The 27,917-nt window shown below is 37.0% G+C and overlaps 1 protein-coding gene across 10 annotated transcripts in view; it reads left to right on the top strand.

The window, feature by feature from the left end:
- The window catches only part of PTAR1 (protein prenyltransferase alpha subunit repeat containing 1), a 105,701-nt gene extending 79,561 nt beyond the window's left edge, over nucleotides 1-26,140 (top strand). For all 10 annotated transcript variants that reach the window (XM_077907419.1, XM_077907437.1, XM_077907429.1 and 7 more), the window contains 4 exons: nucleotides 3,083-3,187; nucleotides 5,006-5,219; nucleotides 14,725-15,029; nucleotides 17,108-26,140. In XM_077907419.1, the coding sequence (XP_077763545.1) occupies nucleotides 3,083-3,187; nucleotides 5,006-5,219; nucleotides 14,725-15,029; nucleotides 17,108-17,450 (967 nt within the window). In that variant the 3' untranslated portion in view covers nucleotides 17,451-26,140. The remainder of the gene's footprint in view (nucleotides 1-3,082; nucleotides 3,188-5,005; nucleotides 5,220-14,724; nucleotides 15,030-17,107) is intronic.
- The last annotated feature ends 1,777 nt before the right edge of the window (nucleotides 26,141-27,917 follow it).

Raw genomic sequence — 27,917 nt, forward strand, 5'->3', positions numbered from 1 at the left:
ATCTTTTGAAGCATTCATATACACCATTGGTTGTGGTTATTGCAGGCTAAGGTATCTTCCCAAATATGTTATGCAAAGTAAATTGAGAGAGGTCCCTTAGGGGCATCTGGGTGGCTCTGGGTTGAGCATCTGACTCTTGATTTCGGCTCAGGTCCTGATCTCAGGATTGTGAGATCAAGGCCTTGTGTCAGTCTCTGCACTCAGTGTGTGTCTGATTGAGATTTTTTTCTCTCCCTCTGCACCTCCCCCTCTGCTTGCTCTCTCTTTTTCTCTCTTTCTCTCTCAAAATGAATAAACAAAATCTTTTAAGAAAAAGAAAAAAGAGCTCAGGGGCATCTGAATGGCTCAGTTGGTTAAGCAGTCTGCCTTTGGCTCAGGTCATGATCTCAGGGTTCTGAGATCAAACCCCGCATCAGGCTCCCTGCTCAATGGACAACCTGTTTCTCCCTCTATTACTTGTACTCTCTCAAGTATACTCTCTCTCTCCCTCAAATAAATAAATAAAATCTTAAAAATAAAAGAACCCTAATTTAAGAAACTTTTTGAAGATTCACATATAAAGTGACTCCTCTTTTCTGAAGAAAATTTTGACACTATTTCCTCATAGGTATATCTGGGTGTATATAGGTAGGCAGTTGTAAATAAGGAGAGGTTTTAAACTTCGTAAATGGAATTAGACTTAATAGAGTAAATTCTGGGGACGCCTGGGTGGCTCAGCAGTTGAGCACCTGCCTTTGGCTCAGGGCATGATCCCGGGTTCAAGTCCCACATCATGCTCCCTGCGAGGAACCTGCTTCTCCCTCTGCCTATATCTCTGCCTCTCTCTGTGTGTCTCTCATGAATAAATAAATAAAATCTTTTTTAGAAAAATGGAGTAAATTCTGTACCATAGTGGTTTTTAAGCTTTGGTGTATATCACCTGGTGCGCTTGTTCAAATACATTGCTTTGTCACTAGTTTTTGATTCAGCAGGTCTGGGATGAGGCCTGAGATTCTATATTTCTTTTAAGTTCCAGATGAATATGATGTCGTAGATAAGGACCTTACTGTGAGAAACACTTCATTACAAAGAAGTTAAAATTACATAGAATAATATTTTGTCTCATTTTATAGTATATGTATCTTGACTTACCATATAAAGAAACATTTCTGATTTCAGAAGAAAAAGGATGCAGAACTGCAAAAGTAATTGGCTGTTGCATTAAATATTCTTTCAATGACACACAGACTTCCTGTACATTAAAAGAAAAATAGTCTCAATAAACCCATTTGTTAAAGTATCCATAAACCTTCTCAGTATCACTTCATATTATATCCTGGAGTGAAATGCCTGTCCTAAAAATGATTGTAAAATACAAATATCTGTCATCACTGTTTAGTATTTTCATTTAAAAGGAAGTTATTTTTCTTATCAAATAAAACTTTAGAAATAGCACATTACTGTTAGAAAGAAAATATATTGTGGAACTATATTTAGGAACTAAATTCATCTGAGTAGGTGAGGTATATGATTCGGGCTCTGGTCTTCTTAGAATTAAAGTTCTAAATAATAAATAATAAATGAAGTATCAAACCCTACCACAGGAAGGACTTTTTAAGAATAATAAGTTTTAGTAAATGAACTAATTTTATTATAATAGACACATTGAAAATTGAGAATATGAGTAATATCAGAGTTTATTATCAAAAACATATCTGAGAAATTAAATCAAAACCTAAATTGTATTTACTTGAGAAATAGGTGGAGAGCTCTTTCATGACATGCTTCGTAATTGCATGGGAGCTTTGAACACTTTTATTTTATTTATTTTTTTAAAAGATTTATTTATTTATTTATCATAGAGAGAGAGAGAGAGAGAGGCAGAGACACAGGAGGAGGGAGAAGCAGGCTCCATGCCGGGAGCCTGACGTGGGACTCGATCCCGGGACTCCAGGATCGCGCCCCGGGCCAAAGGCAGGCGCTAAACCGCTGAGCCACCCAGGGATCCCCGCTTTGAACGCTTTTAAAACAACACCAAAAACCTCACATGGCTCTAATTTCTACATGAATTTCAAAAAGGAATGGTCTAGTGTATCAAGGGCCATGCAGGTAGTTTACCTGGTAATAACATCTTTTTGGGAACTTATCCTTGGTAGTAGTTAAATGAAAGGTGTCTTAAGCACAAGGCTCTGTTTCAGAAAAGCAAAAACTTGGAAGCAACCTAGATGTCTAACCAAAGAGGAAAAGGTCATTAAATCCTAGCACAGATACTCAGTGAAAACTATTTGACCATTTTAAATGTTCGTTTTAAAGATGATATAGAACCATGTAATTCTTAAGCTATAAAGCAGAATATAAAATTATATGTTGAAATGTATACGCATATAAGGAAAGACTGGATTGGGACTCCTGGATGGCTCAGCAGTTGAACGTCCAGCTTTGGCTCAGGGCGTGATCCCAGAGTCCCAGGATCGACCCACATTGGGTTTCCTGGGTAGAGCCTGCTTCTTTCTCTGCCTATGTCTCTGACTCTCTCTCTCTCTCTCTCTCTCTGTCTTTCATGAATAAATAAAATCTTTTTTTTTTTTTTTTAAAGAAAGACTGGAGGGAAAATTAGAAAATAAAAATAGAAAAAAAATAAAAAAATAAAAATAGTAATTTTGTTAGGGTAGTGATTGAATAAATAATTTTTTCCTTACATCTTAACCATACTATGTACGTTGTTCTGTGTGTATTTTTTGGTAATGAGCCATCTCGAGTCCAGTTTAGGAAGCTAGAGCTATTCTTGACTAGTATTGCATCTGCCCTACAGATACTGATGTCAGGCCTTGTACGTTTTGGAAATAAGACAAGCCAGAAAACCTCTTTGCCCTTTCTCAAATAGGTAACTAAAGTTCCACGGTTGATTTAAGAACTTTTGTTTCTGCTTTTTAATCCTGTTTCGAGATTACAAGAATATATTCTTGATTACCATGTGTGATATTTATGAAAGTTTCATGTTATTTTTTTTCTTGGAAATTCATTTCCCAATGAGGTTATGTTAATAGCCATGCAGTGTGTTTGGATGGAAAGGTAATGGTTCTTTTCATTTTTTCTTTTACAGAAAAGAGCTGATCCTCTCTGGCACTTTAAATCCAATTAAGGACTTATATCTGGGAAAACTGGCCTTAACTAAATTTCCAAAGAGTCCAGAAACGTGGATTCACAGGTGTGGTTAATTTACACTACAGGATTCTTAGGATTCAGAATGGCTGGAAAAACAACAGTGTCAAACAGGGTCACATATTGGTTCAGAGTATGAATTCTAAAGTCAAGGTACCTACGTTTAACTCCAGATGCCATCATTTGCTCCTTGTGTGAGCTTCAGAAATTATTTAAGCCCTTTAAGCCTCAGTTTTCTCGTTTGTAAAATGGGAATAATAAATACACCTATTTCAGAGTTAATGGTCAGCTTTACATAAAATAATGTATGTTAACACTAACAGTGCCTGGCACATACTACTCAGTAAATTTTAGCTATTATTTATTATGAACTATCTGAGCAGTCATAGAAATGGCATTTAGATAGCTATATCAGCTATAAATGAGCAACTCAGGTTTTTATAATTCATTTGGGTGTGTTTCTGGTACAGATGATCATGGTGATGGTTGTGGTTATTAAAATTAACGAAATAAGGAAGATAAGGGCAGCTGAGGTGAATGGTGTATAGGCTGCACTGACGTTACTAAGACTGTAAATGCAGAGACTATTTTTAGGTTAAAGGCCTGAGTCCCAAAATGCACATGAAAGTTCTCTTCACCATCCTGGTGCTCTGGGGTGTCTTCCTCTTGGACTCCATGGGACTACTCAGTTTTGACTAAAATGAAATGGTGTGGGCTGGTTTCTTGGGGTCGGGGAAATCCTCTAAAGTCTGTTTGCAGTTTACTAAACCACTTAAAACTTTTCTTAAATCCTGAGCATTTTCAGGATCTTCAACAGTTCAAGGTATCTTCGCTGTAATCTTGCCTTTGGCTAGTATTGCAAATCAGCTCCTTCCACACTGGTTGTTTTCTCTTAGTAGGAATTGAGGTGGCACTTCAGAGAGGCCTGTGGATGTGTGTGTGGAGATTTGGAAAGGAGTGGGGGAGCGGATAGTATTGAATATGCATTCACCAATTTATAGCCTTGTCAAATATTTTACAAAGCAAGCTTTTGTTGTTAATGAAAAAAACTTCAATTTGAAAATGACAAAATGAATTTTCTTACTCAATTTCTAGTAACCTTAGGGTTGGAAATTTTTAGTCTAAAAGAATGCTTCTTTTGAGAAAATATTTGTAAAAACTAAAGACATTAGTGGTTAGAGATGCTTTTTTAGTGCTCTTCATTTAAATGTCCGCTAATGAAAATCTTAAATAGACAAGGGGAAAATCTGTGGATAAATATATTTTAAAACCTCCTTGATGGTTTAACTAATGATACTGTATTTGTGTCCTTCCAGATTCTATGCTATAACATAGAAATTCAGCTTAATGAAAACAGTCATAATGCAGCTTCTTGTCTGCAAACAAATACACAGAGGGTGAGGCCTGCACATGTAATTGAAGATGTGAGAACCATGATTCCTCTTCTGGGACCAGGCATTAATTAATATACCCTCCACTACCACCACCACAACCTCCCCTACACACACACACACACACACACACACACACACACACACCTTGTCTTTGTATTTTCTGACCAAATGGAGTTTTTGAGTTGTCATATTGGAACTGAGGCATTCTCTTTCTGACACGTTTTAATGTTTTAGAAAAGTTTCTCTTTCCTCTTTGTGCTTTCTTCCCCCTCCTCTCCATCCATGGTGCTGAAGTTAATTACATCTTTAAGAACAAAACAGCAGAATAATCCTATTCCTCCTAAAATTAGGCCCATGGACCGGGATTATTTTGCGTTGTATGAATGGAGATTAAGACCAAAGAAAACTAATTGTTTTCCTTTCTGCTTTATGTTCTTTCCTCTTTCTCATTCCCACGGGTACCTTAACAGACGATGGGTGCTACAGCAGCTAATTCAGGAAACCTCTTTGCCTTCCTTTATGATGAAAGGAAACTTGGGGACGATTCCTGCAGAAAGGACACAGAGACTAATACGAGAAGAGCTGGAGGTCTGTGGTGAAGCGGCAGGGAGATACCCAAGCAACTATAATGCCTGGTCCCATCGCATCTGGGTTCTACAGCACCTGGCCAAGCTAGATGTCAAGGTAAGGCCACTTTTCATCTCCCTAGGCACACTCCCTGTCTGCTCTTTCAGTCTTCTGGTAGGAGTTCTTCCTCAGAGGAGCTTTTAAGGAGGAAAGCTGAAGAATTAATGGCCTAGCAGCCTGGGGAGGGTCTAGCAGCTGATACCGCCAAGGAAACCCTGGCAATTAAAAGAAAGTGTGCATTCCCCACCAGCACAGTTTCTGGCACTGTTGAGGTTAGGACATTGGTAGAGAACAAAAGCAAGTTTAAGCAGTAAGAAGACTGAGCATAATTCATTTTGCCCTGAAAAGGAAGGGATTATTAGGTCTTATACAGTTGGAGATGTTCTTTCTTGGTGGTCTCTTATGTGACCTAATGTACTGAATCAGCTGGCTGCCTTCTCACCCTTTCCTCTCCTGGGGAAGGAAGAGAAGAGCTCACCTGGTGTTCCCAAACCTCCCTGCATCTGTAAATTACCCTAGGATTTCTGAGTCCCACTCAGGCCTACTAAATCCAGGAGAGGGTAGGATTCAAGATCAATACTTCTCATGGGGCTCAGAGGGTTATCTGGATGCAGAGCCATGTTGGAGGCTGTTATAGCCTAGTCTCTTTAGTTCAGAAATATAGAGACTGAAGTTTCCAGAGAATTTTAATGGCTTAGACTTAGCCACGTTTGCATCACGTATTATGCATCAGTATGAGAACCAGGTATCCTTTTGCTCCTTCTTATTATACTATAGCTCCTCTGTGTTTTTCTTCACTCCATATGTTTCGGTGCTAGTAGGAATGTATGGTATCCCTCTGAAAGCCACTCCAGCTTCAGACAAATTAAAGGGGCCAAAATACCTCAAGTGGTACTTTCAGATTAATTAGTAGGGAAGCATTTTCTTAGTTTTGCTCCCCAGCCCCTTCTTCCAGGCCCCTTTCTTGGCTCTCTCCCGTCCTCTGTGTCCTAGCCAGAGATTCCTCCAGGATAAATAGGAGTTTTCATTTCTAGGGAATTTGAAGCCAATTGTCCTGGAAAAGTAGCCTTCCTTTCCAGTTTACATTAGCTTTGTGTTTCAGGAGGGGAGGCCCCTGGAAAGAGCAAAGACAATCCTACTGACCTGGCTTCAGAGTTTGGCCCTACCAGCTTTATGTAGAAAGAAAGGTTTTAAATGTTTCATCTGGGAACTACCAGTTCTGCCTGCCGCAGTGGATTCTCATGCGAATGATTTGAGCTTATGTATGTGAAGTCCTGAGCACCTAATAGAGGCTCACTGAATTTTCATTCCTTTCTCTGTTCTTCCTAAATAGGAGATTTAGGTGAAACTGGCTCCTAGTTTGCTAGATCAACTGAGAATAATTTATTCATGAAAAAGTACCAAAACTCTTTGATTCCCAGACTCTGCCCTATATCCTGGGTGTGGCACAATGATAAAGAGATTGCTCTCAACAAATTGAAAATCTAGTTCAGGAAACAGATTACTAACACTTTCAAAGCAGCTTGTTGCTTGCAGGAGCTGAGGGAAGCACACAGAAATGGCTTCTCATCGAGGCTGGACTCAATGGAAGGCTTTGAGGAAGGTTGTTAGATTGTCTGGAGTCCAGAAGAACAAGTACAAGTCATCTGGTGGGATGTGGGAGATAGGGAGTCCCTGTGGAGTTTGGTCATCTCGGCTCCACAACTTGATAGTGTGTAGGGGATAGGGAGGGGCATGAGGAGCGTTGAGGACAAAGAGAAAGGCATAGTCCATTCAGGTGGTCTGAGAGGTCTTCAGAAACTTGCAGCTTTGATGTGGACTTTTAAAAGTGGCATTCCCATAAAATCAGGAACACAGGGCCATGGTGAAATTCTTAGTTTCTTGAGACTATTCGATGTTGAAGATGACAATTCATTAGTGGTGTGTTGACTCAGCTGCCTGGGTCTACTCCTAGGCTTACATAGTGATGTTGTTCACCTGCTATGCTCTGCCTTTGGTTGAACGCCATGCACTTCCTGTCCCCACTGCCATTGCAGCTCTCTCAGTGAAGAGTACTGAAATTGCAAAATCCCCTTTCTGTTCTTAGAAGCCCCTGGGCCCAGTTAGGAGATCGTGCCCTCCTACTACTACTACGCTTTGTCTATTAGAGAAAGTAATCACAGAAGTACCACTGGTCTAAAGCAGAGGGAGAGGGACAAGCAGACTCCCCACTAAGCAGGGAGCCTGACCCGGGGCTTGATCCCAGGACTCCGAGATCATGACCTGAGCCAAAGGCAGACACTCAACTCGCTGAGCCACCCAGGTGCCCCCCCCCATTTTTTTTTTTTTAAGTCCTGGTATCCAGCATTGATAAGGGAATGAAAACCAGCATTGTAGAAATTGGTGTAATCTTACTGAAGGGCAACATGGCAGCACTTCTGAGGCTTTACCCAGAAAAGGTGTGTTTGTTGTAATCTAGCTGTACTGCCTATAGGAATTCATCCTAAAGAAAAGCCAGGGGATATACAGTACAATGGTGTAGTAATTGAAGGCTCCACTTAGGAGCCTTAGGTCAGACATACCTAATGTGAATTCTGACTGTACCACCAATTTGGTTTGTGGCCTTGGAGAAGTTTCTTAGTCTCACTAACCTTCAGTTTCCTCATGTGTAAAATGGGGATGGTGATAATTCTTACCTCGGTGAGTGATATGAATTAAATGGGAAAATCCACGTAAAGTGGCTATCATAAAGTGGCTATATCAAGTGCTCATACTAAGTATTCAATAAACACAGCTATTAAACATAAAAGTTTGATATGTAAAAATACTGTTTACAATAGTGGAAAACTAGAAACCCTCTACCCCCCCCCCCCCATAATAACAGATGAGTTACATTGCAGTTCATCATGAATTTGAGTGTTTTGTTGCTACTAAAAATTATATTTTGGAAGATAATCTAAAGAAAAATGTTCACTATAGGATAAGGATCTATAAAACTAACTGTGATATGGTCCTAATATAATTTTTAAATATATTATTAGCTCTAAATGAGATTTTAAAGTTTTTGGAACAGTGCTTGGCATATTTTAACTACTCAACATATATATAAACACACAGTGCTGTTACAGATATATTGGCTAGTATTTTCCATAATGAGCATGTATTCGTTTTCTAGTCAGAAAAAACAAAACAAAACAAAACTGTGAGCAGTGCTAAAGGATGGAATTAATGAGATTTTCATTTTTTGTTTTGTTTTCTCTGATGATTGTGTGTTTTAAGTAGACATTTAAGTAAATTTTAAAGTAGTCTCATTTGGGAGGGTCGAGGTGAGGATAGATCCACAGTTGAACAGAGTTTATTGCTACTAGCCAATTAAAAGTTGATATGGCATGTCACCTGAGAAAGCACATAGGGTCATTTTTGCAAAAAAAAAAAAAAAAGACATACAGATGGCCAATAAAGACATGAAAAGATGTTCAACTTCAGGGAAATGCAAATCAGTGAGATAGCATTTCATACCAAGTAGGATGACTGAAATGAAAAACAAGTTAAAAGTGCTGACAAGGATGTAGTGAAATTGGAGCGCTTATACATGGCTGGTAGAAATGTGAAATTGTGCAGGCACTGTGGAAAACAGTTTGACATTTCCTCAAAAAATTAAACGTAGAATTACCACATATGACCCTATAGTTCCACACTTAGGCACATATATAAACCTCCAAAGAATGGAAAACTTGTTACAACAAGTTTTTTTTTTTTTTTGTATATTTTTTATTGGAGTTCAATTTGCCAACATATAGCGTAACACCCAGGGCTCATCCCATCAAGTGCCCCCCTCAGTGCCCGTCACCCAGTCACCCCAACCCCCTGCCCACCTCCCATTCCGCCACCCCTTGTTCCTTTCCCAGAGTTAGGTGTCTCTCATGTTCTGTCACCCTCACTGATATTTCCCCACTCATTTTCTCTCCTTTCCCCTTTGATCTCTTTCACTATTTTTTATATTCCCCGAATGAATGAAACCATATAATGTTTGTCTTTCTCTGATTGAACACAGCATAATACCCTCCAGTTCCATCCACATTGAAGCAAATGGTGGGTATTTGTCGTTTCTAATGGCTGAGCAATATTCCATTGAATACATAGACCACATCTTCTTTATCCATTCATCTTTTGATGGACACCGAGGCTCCTTCCACAGTTTGGCTATTGTGGACATTGGTGCTAGAAACATTGGGGTGCAGGTGTCTTGGTTTTTCACTGCATCTGTATCTCTGGGGTAAATTCCCAGTAGTGCAATTCCTGGGTTGTAGGGCAGTTCTATTCTTAACTCTTTTAGGAGCCCCCACACAGTTTTCCAGAGTGGCTGTACAGTTCACATTCCCACCAACAGTGCAAGAGGGTACCCATTTCTCCACATCCTCTCCAACATTTGTTGTTTCCTGTCTTGTTAATTTTCACCATTGTCACAGGTGTGAGGTGGTATCTCATTGTGGTTTTGATTTGTATTTCCCTGATGGCAAGTGATGCAGAGCATTTTCTCATATGCTTGATGGCCATGTCTATGTCGTCTTTAATGAAATTTGTGCTCATGTCTTTTGCCCATTTCATGATTGGATTGTTTGTTTCTTTGCTATTGAGTTTAAGAAGTTCTTTATAGATCTTGGATACTAGTCCTTTATCTGATAGGTCATTAGCAAATATCTTCTCCCATTCTATATTTGTCTTTTAGTTTTGTTTTTTATCTTGATGAAGTCCCAATAGTTCATTTTTGCTTTTGTTTCCCTTGCCTTCATAGATGTATCTTGCAAGAAGTTGCTGTGGCCAAGTTCAAAAAGGGTGTTGCCTGTGTTCTCTAGGATTTGATGGATTCTTGTCTCACATTTAGATCTTTCATCCATTTTGAGTTTATCTTTGTGCCTGGTATAAGAGAATGGTCTAGTTTCATTCTTTTGCATGTGGCAGAAGAATTTTCCCAGCACCATTTATTGAAGAGACTGTCCTTTTTCCAGTGGATGGTCTTTCCTGCTTTGTCGAATATTAGTTGCCCATAGAGTTGAGGGCCCATTTCTGGGTTCTCTATTCTGTTCCATTGATCTATGTGTCTGTTTTTGTGCCACTCCCACCACACTGTCTTGATGATCACAGCTTTGTAGTACAACCTGAAATCCGGCATTGTGATGCCCCCAGCTCTGGTTTTCTTTTTCAATATTCCCCTGGCTCTTCAGGGTCTTTTCTGATTCCACACAAATCTTAAGATGATTTGTTCCAACTCTCTGAAGAAAGTCCATGGTATTTTGATAGGGATTGCATTGAATGTGTAAATTGCCCTGGGTAGCATTGACATTTTCACAATATTAATTCTTCCAATCCATGAGCATAGAATATTTTTCCATCTCTTTGTGTCTTTCTTAATTTCTTTCTGACGTGTTCTATAGTTTTTAGGGTATAGATCCTTTACCTCTTTGGTTAGGTTTATTCCTCAGTATCTTATGCTTTTGGGTGTAATTATAAATGGGATCGACTCCTTAATTTTTCTTGCTTTAGTTTCATTGTTAGTGTATAGAAATGCCACTGATTTTGGGGCATTGATTTTGTATCCTGCCACACTGCTGAATTGCTGTATGAGTTCTAGCAATCTTGGGGTGGAGTCTTTTGGGTTTTCTATGTACAGTATCATGTCATCTGCAAAGAGGGAGAGTTTGACTTCTTCTTTGCCAATTTGAATGCCTTTTATTTCTTTTTGTTGCCTGATTGCTGAGCCTAGGACTTCTAGTACAATGTTGAGAGATGGTGAGACTGGACCTCCTTGTCGTGTTCCTGATCTTAGGGGAAAGGCTCCCAGTGTTTCCCCATCAAGAATGATATTTGCTGTGGGCTTTTGTAGATGGCTTTTAAGATGCTGAGAATGTTCCCTCTATCCCTACACTCTGAAGAGTTTTTGATCAGGAATGTATTTTGTCAAATCCTTTCTCTGCATCTATTGAGAGGATCATATGGTTCTTGTTTTTTCACTTGTTGATATAATCTATCAGGTTGATTGCTTTCCGAGCCTTGCATCCCAGGGATAAATCCCACTTGGTCATGGTGAATAATCTTCTTAATGTACTGTTGGATCCTATTGGCTAGTATCTTATTGAGAATTTTTGCATCTGTGTTCATCAGGGAGCTTGGTCTATAATTCCTTTTTGGTGGGGTCTTTGTCTGGTTTTGGAATTAAGGTGATACTGACCTCATAGAACAAGTTTGGAAGTATTCCATTCCTTTCTATCTTTCGGAACAGCTTTAGTAGAATAGGTATTGCTTCATCTTTAAATGTTTGATAGAATTCCTCTGGGAAGCTATCTGGCCCTGGACTTTTGTGTCTTGGGAGGTTTTTGATGACTGCTTCAATTTCCTCCCTGGTTATTGGCTACAGCAATGTTTACAGCAATATATTTTATAATAGCCAAAAAAAAAAAAAAAAAAAAAAAAAGCCTCAAACATCCAATAACCCAAGAGTAGATAAATACAATGTGGTATATCCATACAATGAAATACTATTTGGCCATAAAAGAGGAATGAGTGGGGGAATCCCTGAGAGGCTCAGTGGTTCAGCGCCTGCCTTTGGCCCAAGGCGTGATCCTGGGGTTCCAGGATTAAGTCCCGCGTCAGGCTCCCGTCATGGAGCCTGCTTCTCCCTCTGCCTCTCTTTCTCTGTCTCTGTCTCTGTCTCTGTCTCTCTCCCTGTCTGTCATGAATAAATAAATAAAATCTTAAAAAAAAAAAAAAGAGGAATGAAGTCCTGATACAAGGATGAGACTTGAAAACATGCTGATGGAAAGAAGGCCACATATCCTATAATTCCATTTATATGACATTCAGAATAGGCAGAGTGGATTAGTGGGTGCCAGAGGCTGGCAGGGATGGAGATTTAGGGGACTCATAATAGGAATAAGAGTTGTTTCATCTGAAATTAGACAGCAGTGATGGCTACATAAGTCTGTGAATATACTAAAAACCACCAGTTTATTTTTCAACTTCAAAATTAACCAATTTCTAAAGTATATTAGAATAAATTTTAAGAGTAGCTAAAAGATTGTTGGAAAAAAATTAAAATGAGGAATATTATATGCCAGTATATATTTAAATGTTTATAAAGACAGTCATCTGTGGTACTGGCTCAAAAATAAAAATAGTAATGGAAAATCTGAAGCCCAGAAGCAAATCCCCAATACATAATGTGTACAGATTTCATTGATGATAAATACAGCATTTCCCATAATTGGAGAAAGGATTCTTTGTTCAATTTGTGATGCTGATAAGATTGAGTAACCTTTTGGAAAATAATTGTTAGGTTTTAATCTTCTATATCAAACTGAACTCTAAATGGAATAAAAACATACCTGAAGAGAAAAACAGAATTTAAAAATTAATTGTAGTAATATATTGAGAAAAATATTTGCAACATAAGGGCTTAATATCTTTATAAAGATCTCTTACAGATCCATAAGAGAAATTAATGACTATCACAAATAGTAAAGTAGGTAGTTATAAAAGAAGAGCACTAGGCAAAATAGGCATTTGTATAAGAAGAAACAGGAAAAATAAGAGAATAGGAAAAGTTATTTAGTTTTAATGATAAAAGAAATGCAAATTACAATGACATGATTTTCCATTTATTAAATTAGTGAAGATTAAGGTACTAAGGAATTTAGGAAATGTTGAACATGTTCTTCCAGTAGGAATATAAATTATACAGCCCTTCTGAAGGGCTCTTTGACAATATGCATCAAGAACTTTACAAAATATTTTTCAGCATTCCAGTTAATAAACTTTTAGAAATTTTTCCCAAATAAATAAGCTGTGCACATTGACTACGTATGTGCATTCATGAGTGTTACTTATACAAGAGTAGAAACCAAATGAATGAATGGTTAAATATTGATAATCTTTGGGATGAAATATACAAAAGTTTAAAGTTATAGAGTAATATTTAATGATATGGGTACGTGCACATAATTTAAGTGGAATAAAATGTGTATAAAAGAGTATCCCAAATTTGTGTTACAAGTAAACTGCACACATGCGTGCATAGAAAAAAGCTGAAAGATTGGCAATTGGCCAAAATGTTGAGTAGTTCTCTCTGGCCTTTGGATAATGGGTCATTCTTTTTGCTTTTCAGTATTTTGGGAATTTTCTCAAATGATCATTTTATGTTCTTTTCATAATCAAAATAACTGATTTTTTTTATTTATAAGAAGGATGACATATACAGACAGGAATGAGCATTTTCAGTAGTGTTTAATTTTAACCTGTTATCCTTCTGTGGATAGCCCTGCTTCTGTAGTTTTCTTGTACTTATTCACTTATTTCATGAGTGTTAAAAAAGAATGATGGTATATAAGTTATATGTAGGTCATTGATTCTGTCAGTACGTTATATAAGATCACTTTAAAAGTAATTGCAGTCTTTTTTAAAAAAATCATTGTTTGTATCTCTGTACCTTTTGATTCTAATAAAAAAATGCCCTGAATTCCTGTTGAAGTTTCTTTTCTCATTTTGTATGCCTTTTAAATATATCAAAGGCTAAGAATACAATGAATTTTTCCTCCTAAAAAGTCTGAGAAAAATTTTTAAAGGATCTTTTTTTTAAAAAGATTTATTTATTTATTTATTTTTGATAGAGAGAGAGAGAGAGAGAGAGAGAGAGGCAGAGACACAGGAGGAGGGAGAAGCAAGCTTCATGCCGGGAGCCCGACGCGGGACTCGATCCCGGGACTCCAGGATCGTGCCCTGGGCCAAAGGCAGGTGCTAAACCGCTGAGCCACCCAGGGATCCCCAATTTTTAAAGGAATTAAATTGAGGTTGTTGAAAATCTATATATGTGCTAATACATATAGTATATGTATAATACAAAGACTTAATTCACTGCAGAATTTTGTCTCATCTACTTAAAAATCATTTATCATTGATGTTGAGTGTGAGATGAATCGTGAAAAATCATGTCCTCTTGAAAATCCCTGTTATTCATGCATCTTTTTTGTACTAAATCCTTAGAATTAGGTAGTGAACAAAACTGTCATGGTCTCTGCCCTCATGGCACTTATAGTGAAGAACAAATAATTACATTGAGTTGATTGTTTAACAAATAAGTTAGGTATTGTTTTTTAAATGTTAAAGTTTACATTAAAGTAACCTCTGAATTTAAATTTATATTTACTCTTCCACATCAGCATTCTTGTAAATAGACACCCTGATGTTCACCATTATTTTGAAATTTGTTTTTCTGTGTGTGTGCCAATCAGAATGTGATTGATCAAGGTCCAGGGAAAGAATGACAAATAAGTCCTTAAATTCTGTGGTATATATAAATATATATATAACCTCTTACTATTTTCAGGGAAAGGGGAAACTAGCCTTTACCGGGCTTCCACTAAGTAACAGCACTGTGTTGAACATTGTATACAAAATATTGGTAGGAACAGTGTTGCCAGGAGAAAAAAAAAAAAGGAACCAATCAAAGAGAAATCCAAGGTATTAATGAATGGAGAAGGAAATTCTTTGGCAGTTCCTCTTCTCACTTACCCTTTTTTCTTCCTACAAGATTCTTCTTGATGAACTGTCTTCTACTAAACACTGGGCATCCATGCATGTTTCAGACCACAGCGGATTTCACTACCGCCAGTTTTTGTTAAAGTCTTTGATTAGCCAAACTGTGATAGATGGTTCTGTATTGGAGCAAGGCCCTTTGAGAAGTGACCCAGCTCTAGTTCACCCAAAAGATGAAGAAGAAGCAGCTTCAACAGAGGAAGCAAGGATAAATCTTCCCCATCTTCTAGAAGAAGAAGTTGAATTCAGCACTGATCTTATTGATTCCTACCCAGGACATGAAACCCTTTGGTGTCATAGGTAAGAGGAGGGAAAATCCATTTTCTGCATGGAACTCCATGATTTTATGAGAGTTGTATTACATCTTAACGACTGCCCGCTCAGGTAAATGTGGTAATCTGATTGTGGAGCTTTGCCAGAGTTCAGAGGAGTTTCTGTATCCTCCTCCTAATGATCTTCAATATGAGGTTGCTCACGCAGATCTTTGCCTAATACTTTGGTTGATGGTATTCAATTTGACTGTCCAGCAGAATAGCCTATGTTACTTCCAAACTGAAAACAAAAGTTTCTAGACTCCCTTGTTGGAGATTCTGATATTTATAGTATATCTGGGCTGGAGCACTGCCATCTGGTCTTTATAAAACAATGAAAAGGCTTAACAAGTAAATTTGATGCAGAGTTGACCATTGATCAGACCATCAATTAGACCTTGAGAAAAGTTAAGCTTATTGATGGACTGCAAATTAACTTTCCTTAAGTATAAGCTCTTGACACTTTTTGTTTTTTTTAAAGTGTGCATTTGGGAGCAAGACAGAATTATTAGGAAAGAGTGAAAGAAATTAGCAACCTCATAACCTGAGTTCTGAGTACATTTCACAACAAAGTAAGTGTCCTGTTGGAATTAAGTCCAGGTATGGGAACCCCCTGATTGGTTCTTTTTTGAGACACCTCCATCTCTATAAATATGGATTCCACTTCAGATTTTAGGATTCTGTTTGTAAACAAAGGACTTGCCTGTGCCAAGCAGGAGCTAGACATTTTAAATGTTTATATATTTTTAAAGTTGTTGAGATGTGTCCCCTTTTGCCAGTCTAGTCTTTCTTGTAGGCTATTTGAGGAGCTATGTTCAGCTGCTATTCTGTGCTACATATACTTAAAGATGAAGACTATCTCCCCTCTTTGGCACCTTCATAAAAAAATTTCTCTTTCTCGTAAAAATAAGACACTCTTATTCCACATTTTCTAGAAAGAAGATAGATCTTAACTTCCATGTTGTTTTAGTGTTACAGATTTTTGTTGCTATCCTGTATTTAGGTACATCAGTAGCAAGGCTGAGGAATTTTTAAAATTATATTTGTGTTTAAGAGAGACCTAGGTTAACAGAGTAGAAGCTATGTATAAAGATTAATTGAAGTTTGGGTTGGGGCATGGGGAAAAGCAACAGTTGGGATGACCTATGTATTATTATACAGGCCAGTTTTCTACTATTGAGTCATTGCCCTTCGTACCTTATCTGTCTTTTAAGTTTTATCCTCTATAAAATGAGTAAATTATATGAAAATGAACAGAATTATCCTTCAGGGCCTTAGAGTTGCTAATACGAATAATGAGAAAGAACAGCCTAAAATTTATGTAGTTTACCAATTGTGTACAGTAGATGTGCACCCCACAGAGTCAAAATTTTTGGAAATTAGGCACCTCAATCTTCATTCTTAACAAATAACTCTAGATGAGTCAAAGGACAGGAAAACTCTCCTTAGAGGAAGGACAAGAGCTATGTCTTTTAAATGCTTTGCTCAGAGCCCAGCACATCCCTACTGCATGTAGATATTTCATGAGACTCTAGTGAGGGTTTTTGGGAGAAAGTTCAGATAATACCTGTTCTTATTAAAGAAAATGCTAGATAGAGTCTATGGACTAAGCCTTCCGTGGAGCTGTTTAATTCCTTTGTTCCTGAGTCACTTCTGGTTTAGGGTATCAGTGAAGTTAATTTTGGTTCTGTTTTGGTTTTTTATAGCAGAAATTGGGCTAAGAACTATTTATAATTTTATATTGTAGCTACAAAAAAATAACAATTCTAAGTGATTGTCATCATCTCAGTTAATGGTACTAAAAAACCTTTGGAGTCATATGTAGTGTTCTTTCTCACAAACAGTCCAGTAACCTGAGCTCATAAGACTCTGATCTGGATACGTAGAGACTTCAGCATAATTGTTCCTCCTCCCCGCTCCAGGTAACTCTGGTCACCAAGCAGGGGCAGCATCCTGAGTACTTTATGTTTTGAAATTGTCAACTTACTGTTGCTTTCCCTGAAAAGTATGACTTCCTGATACCATTTTTCTTCTCTGTGTTCTCTTCTTCTCCCTCCTCTTTCACAGGCGGCATGTTTTCTACCTTCAGCACCACTTAAGTGGCAGGTTTCCTCATAGCGTGACCCAGCTATCACCTGCAGACAGCCCTGGGGGGACTCTGAGTGACTCACACCTCACTCCAACAGGCACACACGTGTCTCAGGCCATGGAGGTGGATGGGCTGAATGACTGTAGCAAGCAAGGCTATTCCCAGGAAACTAAACGCCTGAAGCGGACCCCAGCTCCAGACTCCCGCGGCCTGGAAATGGAGCACAGGTTCATCGATCAAGTATTGTCCACCTGCCGGAATGTAGAACAGGCCAGGTTTGCCAATGCATACAGGAAGTGGCTGGTTACGTTGAGTCAGTGAAAGAGGTGGATTAGTCCTGTGAGGTTCCCCTTTTTAGTGCAATATTGCTTTCCTTTCTTCCTTAGATAGTTGCATGAACTGTTTGCTATTATGTGGTCTTCATCTTTAGGTTAAAAGTCCATAGTAAATCTTTCATTTTATTTATTTTGTTAAGAACTGGCATTCCTTTGAGGATAAAATAACTGTGTAGTTTCTTCCTGCTAAACAGTGAGTCTTAATTTTTTTTCTTATCCTTTATGTTTCTATATGTGAAGCTTCTTACTCGGCTCGCCTAACTGGTTCACAAACATGTCTACCCATCTCTATGCAATTGCTGCATAGGCTAGTGGTTTTGTTTTTATTTTTTAATTTATGTTGTTGTTCAGCTTTAGAATAATATGAGCTCAAAATTACTCCATCTAATTATTTGAGAATCAAATGGCCAGATAGATGGATTTGTGAAAATATAAATCATTTCTCTTTTCTGACGCAAGTTATTGACCAGTATAACCAAAGTCAGAAGTATGGGAATTTATATAAAAAACATGCTTCCAATGTGTAATCCATTTTAAAATGGTTATTTTAAAAGAAAAATGAATTTTAAGGGTTTATGCAATTACTGGGAAATTATTTTTGTTACTAGTTTTGATAGATTCTCTTTACCTCAAATTTGGTATAGGCCAAAAACACTCAAGTTAGCCCCTTTAAAAATCATTTGTTTTAAACCTGGAATGCCATTTTTAGTTATTACTATTTTTCTTTTAAATTCACCATGAAAAGTGGGAAAAATATGCATGAAGATGGATCCATAAAAATCTTTCTTTTTAAAAATTTAAGTTCTTGATATATTTAAACTACAGAATTTTTATGAAGTGATTATTAAAAGTTTGCTGGCAAATGCCAGAGGAAAGAATAGCTTTTGAAGGTTAGTTCTTCACCCTTTATTTTAAAAAATAAAACAACTTAAAGACTTTGATATTAAGCTTATCAGGGATGAGGTACCAAAGTAGCCACCTCACAACTGTATCTTATCTTTTCAATAATAAGGGCTGGGTTTTTCAGGTCTGTGAGGCGGGGTGGGAAGAGGGCCTGGTAATGTTTACTTTCTTAATATATTTTCCCCTTTGTAAGTGGTCTGTGTTTGTTCTTTCCTTTCCATGTACCTTTTCTTTATTTTCCCAATCTACCCCATATTTTTTGATACTTTCACTTTTGTATGTTTTTCTTTGTCTTTAGGGTGTATATAAATGATATAATCTATCCTCTTTCCAGTGAATTTCATACCCCATTAAACACACACACACATACACACACACAAAATATTAATATGAACTGCCCCTCTAAAGGTTCCCCTAATGATGGAAACTGCCTATTGTTCTATGTGCATGAAGAATGTAATAGTGGCCAAAGTAAGTGACTGCCAGACTTTTCTTGTTCTCCTTTTTACTTGCTGGGTCACCTGTAGGGTGAGGGAACAGACAGAGAAAGGCAGACCTCTCCTATCTTCTATTATGGAAACCTTGGGCTTGAGTGAGGCACACTGCCTTAAGCTTTGGGGAAGAATAAGTTCCTTTTGTGCACCATTAATTTTAAGTAGTAAATTGTCAGGTGAGACTCAAGAACACCAGAAAAATTGTTCAGCCCCACTCTTGTAGACAGAAGTTGCTTTTCTCTCTTGGGGCAGAATTAACCTATAATTTTTTAGTTTTCTTAGAATTTAGGTAAGAAAACAATTGCCATTATGAACATAATACCATGGCCCTTTGTGTACAAAGCATATTTTGAATCAAATACCTCAAGGTCTACCTAGACCTCTATGGATAAAACCATTAGTTTGTGATTTTCAGCACCTGCAGGGGATGGTGGGGAGGACTACACACAGAGGACATGAGAGAATCAGCCCATTCCACTGAATACATGTTGCCAAATCCTGACCTCACTCAGTATTACCTTTTTTCCACACACCATTCTAAGTATCCCAAGTAATAGGGCTGCTTATGCTTTGATGTGAGAGTGTCAGGACAGGAATATAGACAATACCCTGTGAAACATCAGCTCAATTTGATAGTGCTCCACACTTTTTTATAGCCTCCACCTTTGATATTATCTGTCTTCATATGTTTTAAGGCCGTTAATCGCCCCTTTATGAAGCCATCAGTCCTATCAGATATCTTGGTCTCTTGTCTTCCTAATAAAGTTTTGAATAGGGAGTAAAAATACAAATATCTAAAGGATATTTACTGTTTGTGACTTTTGTGTGCTACTTTATTTCTAAAATCTGCATTTTTCAAGGGTTCATTAGCTATAGCGCCATACCATCTCTTTGACTGAGTTCATGCAGTGGAAAGGATGTGTCTGTTTTCAGGGACTTGTTAGTCTTTTTTTTTTTTCTTTAAATATGTCATTGTTGAAAAAATACGTTAGATGGACACACATTTCATCAAACTTTCATTGTAAGAATAGTAGGCCATCATCCCATCCTGTGGATCAAGAATACTACTGACAAACCAAAAGCAATAAGATCTGTAAATACCTCCACCAGTACCTTCCTCCCCCACCCCCTCTTTTTTTAAGTATACCTATTTTGGTAATACGGTGTTCCCACATTATACCGTGTGCCTTGCACATTGTGAGGACTCATTAAATATTTATCAAATTAATACATGATTAACTGAAGAAGGGAAAGATTGATCATGAGTAATGGACAGAATGAGTTATGATTGAGAAATTGATGGATTAGAGCAATGGATTGTGAATAAATGATGTATTCTAGCTTCATGATCCTTCAGGTGAAGTGAACTATTACATATAGAATAAGTTAATTTAGATTTTTTTTCTTCATTTAACTACCTTGTTTAAGCTTAAGTCCCAGCCAAGAAATGCAGCTCTATAATTATGAATTAACTATACTTTAAATATATATTAAAAATTCATAGAACAAAGCTCGTTTGCATAAGAACACTACTTTCTGTTCGGTTATGATATTGGAGGACAGATCTTGCCAGTAGAGCCAGATATACTTTGGGGCATTTGAAGAAGTTCTTTGATTTCAAAGACTTGTTGATCTGTATTTGTGACTGGATAGTCATGTTAAGCTTCTCCTTTTCTCCTCCCCAGCTTGAACTGTGGAGCTTTTAGGTATTTCTTAAAACTATGTGAGTTTTTTTTTTTTGGTTTTTTTTTTTTTTTTTTTTAAGGATTAGTTTCTTATTAACATCCCCTTTTTCTTTTCTAGGTGGTTTTTTTTTTTTTTTTTTCTTTTCTAGGTTTTAACATTTTCTTACCTCTTTGGAAACTCTGGGCCCAGGCTCTCAGTCATATCCCCTAGTCCTGTGGTACAGTTTTAATTAAATGAAAGACTTCATTATTAACAGGATTAAATCTATACAGGTTTTCACTAAAAACCATTTAAATCTTCAGATGAGGGTTTATGTGACACCAGATTTGAAAACAAAAGTTCCTGGACTTGATGTAGCAGCTTTTAGGAAAGCATACATGGTAGACTTTGTGTGATTTCGATATATTCAGGTCATGTCAATTCATGCTTATTATATAAAGAGAACTTTTAATATTGTTGAGAACAAATCAACAGTAATAATTTTCTGTAGCACAAGATGGTATCTGCCATGGGCTAAATATAATTTAGGAGTACAACTGCCTCTTGCTGTACAACAGTGTAATCTCTATCTTAGTCCCTCTTAATTACACAAGATACTAAAGATTTAGTTATAAAAGGAAGTAACATATATTCCCTTTTTTTTGGAGAAAGTTTTTATAAGCTTACGGTTATTTTGTTACTAGAAAATTATATTTTAAAACTTTAAAATGTTTATAATACTCTAGAAAATCTGAACAGCATTATTTACAACTTTTTTCTTCTGAGTAACTCTCAAATAGAACTGTGCAAACCCTGGTACTTGACTTGCTGCCATCTCCCCATGCCTAGACAATATTCTTAATATGCTCCTGTTTAACAGAGATGTACATTGAGGCACAGGAAAGTATAGACAAATTCAGTGGCATGAAGGCAGTGAGCAGGAAAAAAAATCAACCCTGAAAATTCTCCCTGTCACACAGTGTCTTTTAAAAAAAATAGCTAAACATACTGTGTTAATTTGAGTGCCTTTCTTCCTTCTAGAGGGAGCAAGATTATATTTAATGTTTAAGTAGAAAACAAAGAATGGAAGTTCTATCACAGTTGATTGTAACTCATTGTATTGACAGTTGCTAGGCCTGGTCCCATGGAGTTTGTATGCTTTCATGAGATACTGATATGAGTAGGTAGGAGGCTTTGGTTTGTATTTCTTAGTTAGCATTGTTAAGTACCCTGTCAAGAAGAATTCGTTCTTTCCCTGTGGCAACTAACTTTTTTGGGTGTCGGAGGCATTATATTTAGAAGAGAACATGTGCATAATTAGAAATCAGTGGGAAGCCTGGGCAGCCCAAGGTCAAGGGAAACAGTGGTGCTGTGCCCTACAAGAAAGGCCATATGATTGTTCCAAATGAATCCTTTGCCTCACTTGAAGGACTTAAAGAATTCCCTCCCAAATTCCATGTTGAAGGAAAAGAAGTAAATACGGAGATGAAATTTAAAATGTGGCATTTTATATATATGAGTATGGAGAAGGGAGGGACCTAAGGTCCTTATTTCAAGAAAGCAAATAACTTGTCATTGTAATTTCATAAAACTATAAGCTAAAGATTCCAAACTGCTTTCCAGAGGACTATTGAATAGTATATTCCTAAATGGCAGCAATATGTCATAGTTCATAGTGGATACAGAAAACCATTATGTCAGTTGTAGATCTAGGGGGTATGTATGTGTGTGTGTGTGTGTGTGTGTTGCAGGGGGTGCCTCTAGCTCTCACCTTGGGACATCATATTCTGGTTAGGCCATGTTAACACTGTAAAAACCAAACTCTTCGCTAAAAAATAAAGAGCAGTAGCTTAGTCTGCAGATGAAACTTTATGCTTCCAAGAATATTAGCTCTCTAGAGGTTGTGCTTTTTTGGACAATACTCTGGTCCACAAAGCTAACCCTGGCATTTCTTTTATTAATCTGTTATTCCTCAGGGTGTAGAAGATTTAGTGAATTTAGGACAAAATTTTATATGCAGTGGCAAAAAAAGAAAAGGCAAAAATATGCTAAATATATTACTTGCTCTTAAAATTTTAGTATAGACAGTATTTTTGATAAACCGCTACCAGTGCAGTAGATCATAGATGCCCTGTGACTGCCTCATCGCTCATCTCGCTGCTTCAGTCCCCATGGCCCTATTATGAATATTCTCTTATACACGTCTTCTGTGGAAACAATTTCTGGAATATATTGTTTCCCACGTTTGGCAGAGGTGGCATTTTAGCTGACATCAGTCTGTTTGTGGAAATCCTATTCAGAAAATGATTACTATTGGTGCTCAGACTGACAGCTGTTTCGCTTCTTAAAACTTCAGTTCCCCTGAAAGAGACCCTGTATGTGTTCAGCACACTGCATAATGCCTTGTACCTTGTAGGGATCCCACGGGTCAGAATTGTTCAAGGCTAGGGAGTTAAAACTAGCTTACCACTATCTCATCACCATTGCCCACATTCTTAGCTTCAGGAGAAACACGGTATTGTGCTTAAGATATACAATTCGATTCAAATATGCCAGGCAAGAGATACAACTGCACACCTCAAGTGAAATTCAGATACTCTTAAGACGTGTGTGTGCATATTCACATATCTATATGTATATACATCTAAATGAGATTTGGAACTTGAATTTATATAGTGATTTTAGAGAATTTTACTTAAAGGGTTTTTATTTTCGTATATGCTTAAAGTGCTCCTATTTCAAGACCGTTTTCTTTATTAAATCAGCCCCCTCGAGCAAAGTTGGAAACCTAATGCAAGTGCCATTTGCCCAAATTAACCAGATATTTGTGTAAACTATTTACTTTGTCTTTGGATGCTTATGAACCATGACATTCTGACTTTTCTTCCATACCTTTAGGGAATCAGCCTTAATTTCCTGTATGGCTATCGCTTTCCTCAAAGTACTATGCAGCATACTTCAAATGTTTATCTTTATAAAGTGATTAGTAATAAATCTGAGGTGTTTTCATGTCCTAGGGATGAATAATTCCACACACTCAGATACTGACTCACACAGCATTCTATTAAAAATGCTCATATAGTACCCTCCCTCACCAGTGTCATCTTGCATTTGAAGCAGGTATTTTTTCCTTATCAGTTAAAGAATGAGTGTAGACTGGGTACAGTCCTAGTAGGTGCTCAATAAATATTTAGCTGATTATTGATCTGACATCAAACAGTTGTCTTTTCACAGAGGAGTCTATTTTTAGAGTAATATATGTTTGAAACTGAAAAATTCTATCATTTGAATGACGAGGCTCATTTAGGCTGGAGTTTAGTAACATGCAATAACAATACTATTTGTGTAGAACATTCTCTGAAGATAGGAGATGGGAAAAATTTAAGCAGTATCTTTTTGTGCAAGGCACATTAATAAAGTGAGTAAGTTAATGTCTTAATAGGCTGCTGGACTCGAGAGAGAACTGCTGTAGACTTCTGTGATCAGTTTCTGTGTTGGTAAACCTAGTATCACCTGTCTTAGGTTCTGTTCAGTTTTCCCCAACTCTCGGTTGCTTTCCAGTGTCTTAAAAGTAGTTGTGGTAAAATGTGAAGTTATATTAAATAACCTATACTTGTTTTCTCAGAACATCTTTAATATGAGAGAGAAATTTTTATGAATGATAACAGTAGTTTCAGAATCTGTTAATTTGTGGCTTTCAGATCATTTTTGACAGGGCTTGCCCAATGTGAACAGATTTAAATAGTTTAAAAACAAACATTCCAACCTGAGCTGTGAGGAACAGAGTGTCGAGTACTCGAGTAACTGGGCATGGCCTCCTGGCGAGGTTCTTGATCCCTGACTGTGATACTGATTTCTGACTGTGAAGACCACCGTCAGTATTCTAGTTTGACGTGTGTTCTTCCTTGAAGACGATGAAATGAGTGCTAGATTAACTTGTATTTGAGATGGACAGGATAAAAAATGATGTGGTATAAATATGCCAGATATTTATACACACTACTACAAAAACTATAAAAAGGAGGGAAGAAAATGATAAAAGGTCAGTGTTTTGGTTTGTTTTTTTATAGCCTCTAAAAAAATTTCTTTTTAGATCCAAGTCCCTCGGACACTAAGCAGTTGCTTACTTTATTTAACACTGTGGGACTTTAAGGGTTAGTTTCTCAGATACCATCAATAGTCTGCTATTGGAATTGACCATGTGTGTGAACTTTACATTGCTTGAAGATTTTCCAGAAGTGGAGTATTTAAGTAGCAGTTGTAGTTGTTTAAGATTTCCCGTAGGTTGTGGTTAAATGGACAAGTTACATATATGATCTGTGGTGCAAGGTCAGATCCTGGGCATTAAAGATAAGTTTGGCTAACTTGTTTTACTGAAGATACTAATTGTCTTCCCTCTCCACTGCTGTTTTTCTTAAACTCGTTTCTTTCCGTGTAACAGTCTGCATTGAAAGTTCTTTTAGCTCTCACAATGTACTAATTCACATTTTTTAAGGATTAAATATTTTATGAATTCTTTTTACATTTAAAATGTATACCTTGGAGAGGGATAAAAATAAATTTTGTGGTAAAGTCTGTGCAGAGAGGGTGCTGTGGTGTCCTGGGAGTGAGTTCTCCAGAGCGCTTAAAGTATGATGCTAAATTTGAAGGCTAATATAATGACTATAGATTATTTGTATTAGCACTGTCCAATAGAAACAAATGGGAGCCATATAGGTAATTCTTAATTTTCTAGCAGGCACATTAAAAAAGAAACCGGTGACATTATTTTTAATTAACTCAATATATTAAAAATATCGTTTTAGTATGTAATCAATATACATAATTATGGAGATATTTTGCCTTTTTTTTTTTTTTTTTTTTTGCCCTGATGGTAGGTTTTTAAAATTCATTGTGTATTTTGCACTCACAGTGCATGTTAGTTCTGGTGAGCTAGAAGTGCTCAAATAGCCACGTGGCTAAGGGCTGCTATATTGGACGGTGCAGGTTCATAGGGTACAGAGTAGGACTTTATTTTAAATTGGGAGATGGTGTGGTCAGGTAGGCATGAAATTATGGTACTTTAAAAATTACTTTGTATACTTAGAAAAGTATCTAATAGAATTATCCACATTGTCTTCATTTTAAATTTGCTGTAGAACTAGCTCAATCTGTTCCAATTTGCCAAGCATTATTAAGGAGGAAGAAATTCCATGCCATGTAAAATACCATGATATGCTCATTATAACAACACATTATTAACACATTTTTCAATGTGTTCACTAAATTCTGTCCTGTTTCTTCAAAGTAATAGCTTAAATTGCATGTTAATTGTATATCTGTACTTGTTTTGTTTTTATATTATTATTATAATAATGTGTATTAACAAACAGCCCTAGGATTCTAATATTCCTGTGCATCTGTCTTCCAGTACTTACTGGTACACTTATTAAGTTGTTATAAGTGGCAGAAAAGTAGAATGAACCATTGGTTTTTTCCATTAGATTGTTTTTATCATGTGATCTGTACCAAGCCAGCTATAAATTATTATATTTCTGTAGACTATGGAAAATAGTGTTTATGTCTTATCTTTACTAAATGTTTGCAATTTCTAAGTAAACTTTTCATCTCCTAAGACAGGTGTAAGATGTGATTTTATTTTTGTTTGTTTTGGTGTTTGAACCACAGCTCCAGTCGGCCAGGAGGTCCTGTTTAATTGCTGTGATGGTGGTAGTGGGGTGGATGTGTGAGCTGTTGTCTCACTGAAACCAACTGATTTGATTACTTACAGTTGTAGAAAGAGTTAAAAATGTCATTTGTGTCCAGGACCATTTAAAAAAATGTCAAAAACAAAGAAATTGTCACACTTGTCTTTAGAGTTTATTAACAATGACTAATTGACTTAATGAAAGTCATTATAACAGGGGCACCTGGTGGCTCAGTTAGTAAAGCAGTCTGCCTTCTGCTCAGGTTGTGATCCCCAGGTCCTGCATTGAGCCCCAAAGTCTGGCTCCCTGCTCATTGAGATGCCTTTTTCCTCTCTCTCTATTCTCAAATAAATAAAATCTTTTTTTTAAAAGTCATTATAACTAGATTTGCTTTTTCTCCTGGATTTTAAATGAAGGCATACAGCAGGGAATTACTTGATAATTTCAGTGTTATATCCATGTTTTCTTAGCCTTGAGCCTCACCTCACTTCAGATGTTTTAAGCTGGATACAGCATTCACAGTTATTTAAATTGTTTTAATACATAAGTATACTCTAAAAAGTATTTGATGAAGTGGACACTTTCTTAGATTTCAAATACTCAAAAGGCTATTTTGTGGGAAAGGCCTTTATTACTTTGTCCCATGACTCTTCAGGATTGTATTTTAAATAACACAGTATTATCTGTGCCTATTTTTGGTAGCAAACAGGATATAGAATTTATTTGCATCATGCAAAAGTACCACAAACAGTATTTAAAATCACAGGATTAGGAATCCCTGGGTGGCTCAGTGGTTTAGCACCTGCCTTCGCCCCAGGACATGATCCTGGAGACCCAGGATCGAGTCCCACATTGGGCTCCCTGCATGGAGCCTGCTTCTCCCTCTGCCTGTGTCTCTGCCTCTCTCTCTCTCTTTGTGACTTTGATGAATAAATAAATAAAATCTTTTAAAAAAATAAAATCACAGGATTGTTCTTGCTTTGACATGCTAGGGAAGGGAACTAGCTTACTAAAGACAGCCTTGATTTGAGTTAGCAGATTATAGAAGTCTGACAACAATTAATATTAGCAAAGTGCTTCCCTGGGAAATTGCTTTGCTTAATAGGGTGCTTCTTGAAATGAAAGATCAGCAGTAATAACAGAGGCAGGATGATACACTAGCTAATTAAAATTTTTAAATACGATAAAACTGTGATCATTTGTATATATTTAGCAGTACATTTTCCTCATGTTGCAAGCTCAAATTTTGCTTTTGGTGTTTTTTGTGGAGTTTGTGTGTGTGTGTGTGTGTGTGTTGTTTCTTGGGTGGTTTTTTTTTTTTTTTTTTAAATTTGAGAAGCAGCAACAATTTGGTTTTTGTTATTGTTTTAAAAAGTACCAGGGTTCCGTGGCGCAGCGGTTTGGCGCCTGCCTTTGGCCCAGGGTGCGATCCTGGAGACCCGGGATCGAATCCCACATCGGGCTCCCGGTGCATGGAGCTTGCTTCTCCCTCTGCCTATTGTCTCTGCCTCTCTCTCTCTCTTTCTGTGACTATCATAAATAAATAAAAATTTTTAAAAAAATTTAAAAAGTGCCAGGGTTCCTGTCTTTCCCACTCTACTCCAAAGTGGCTAGACTGAGCATCAACTTTATTTAAAATAACAAGTTACAGTATGCCCTTTTCTTTCTTTATTTTTTTTTAAGATTTTATTTATTTATTCATGA

Source organism: Canis aureus, chromosome 1, assembly GCF_053574225.1.
Source record: "Canis aureus isolate CA01 chromosome 1, VMU_Caureus_v.1.0, whole genome shotgun sequence".
Taxonomy (NCBI): Eukaryota; Metazoa; Chordata; class Mammalia; order Carnivora; family Canidae; genus Canis; species Canis aureus.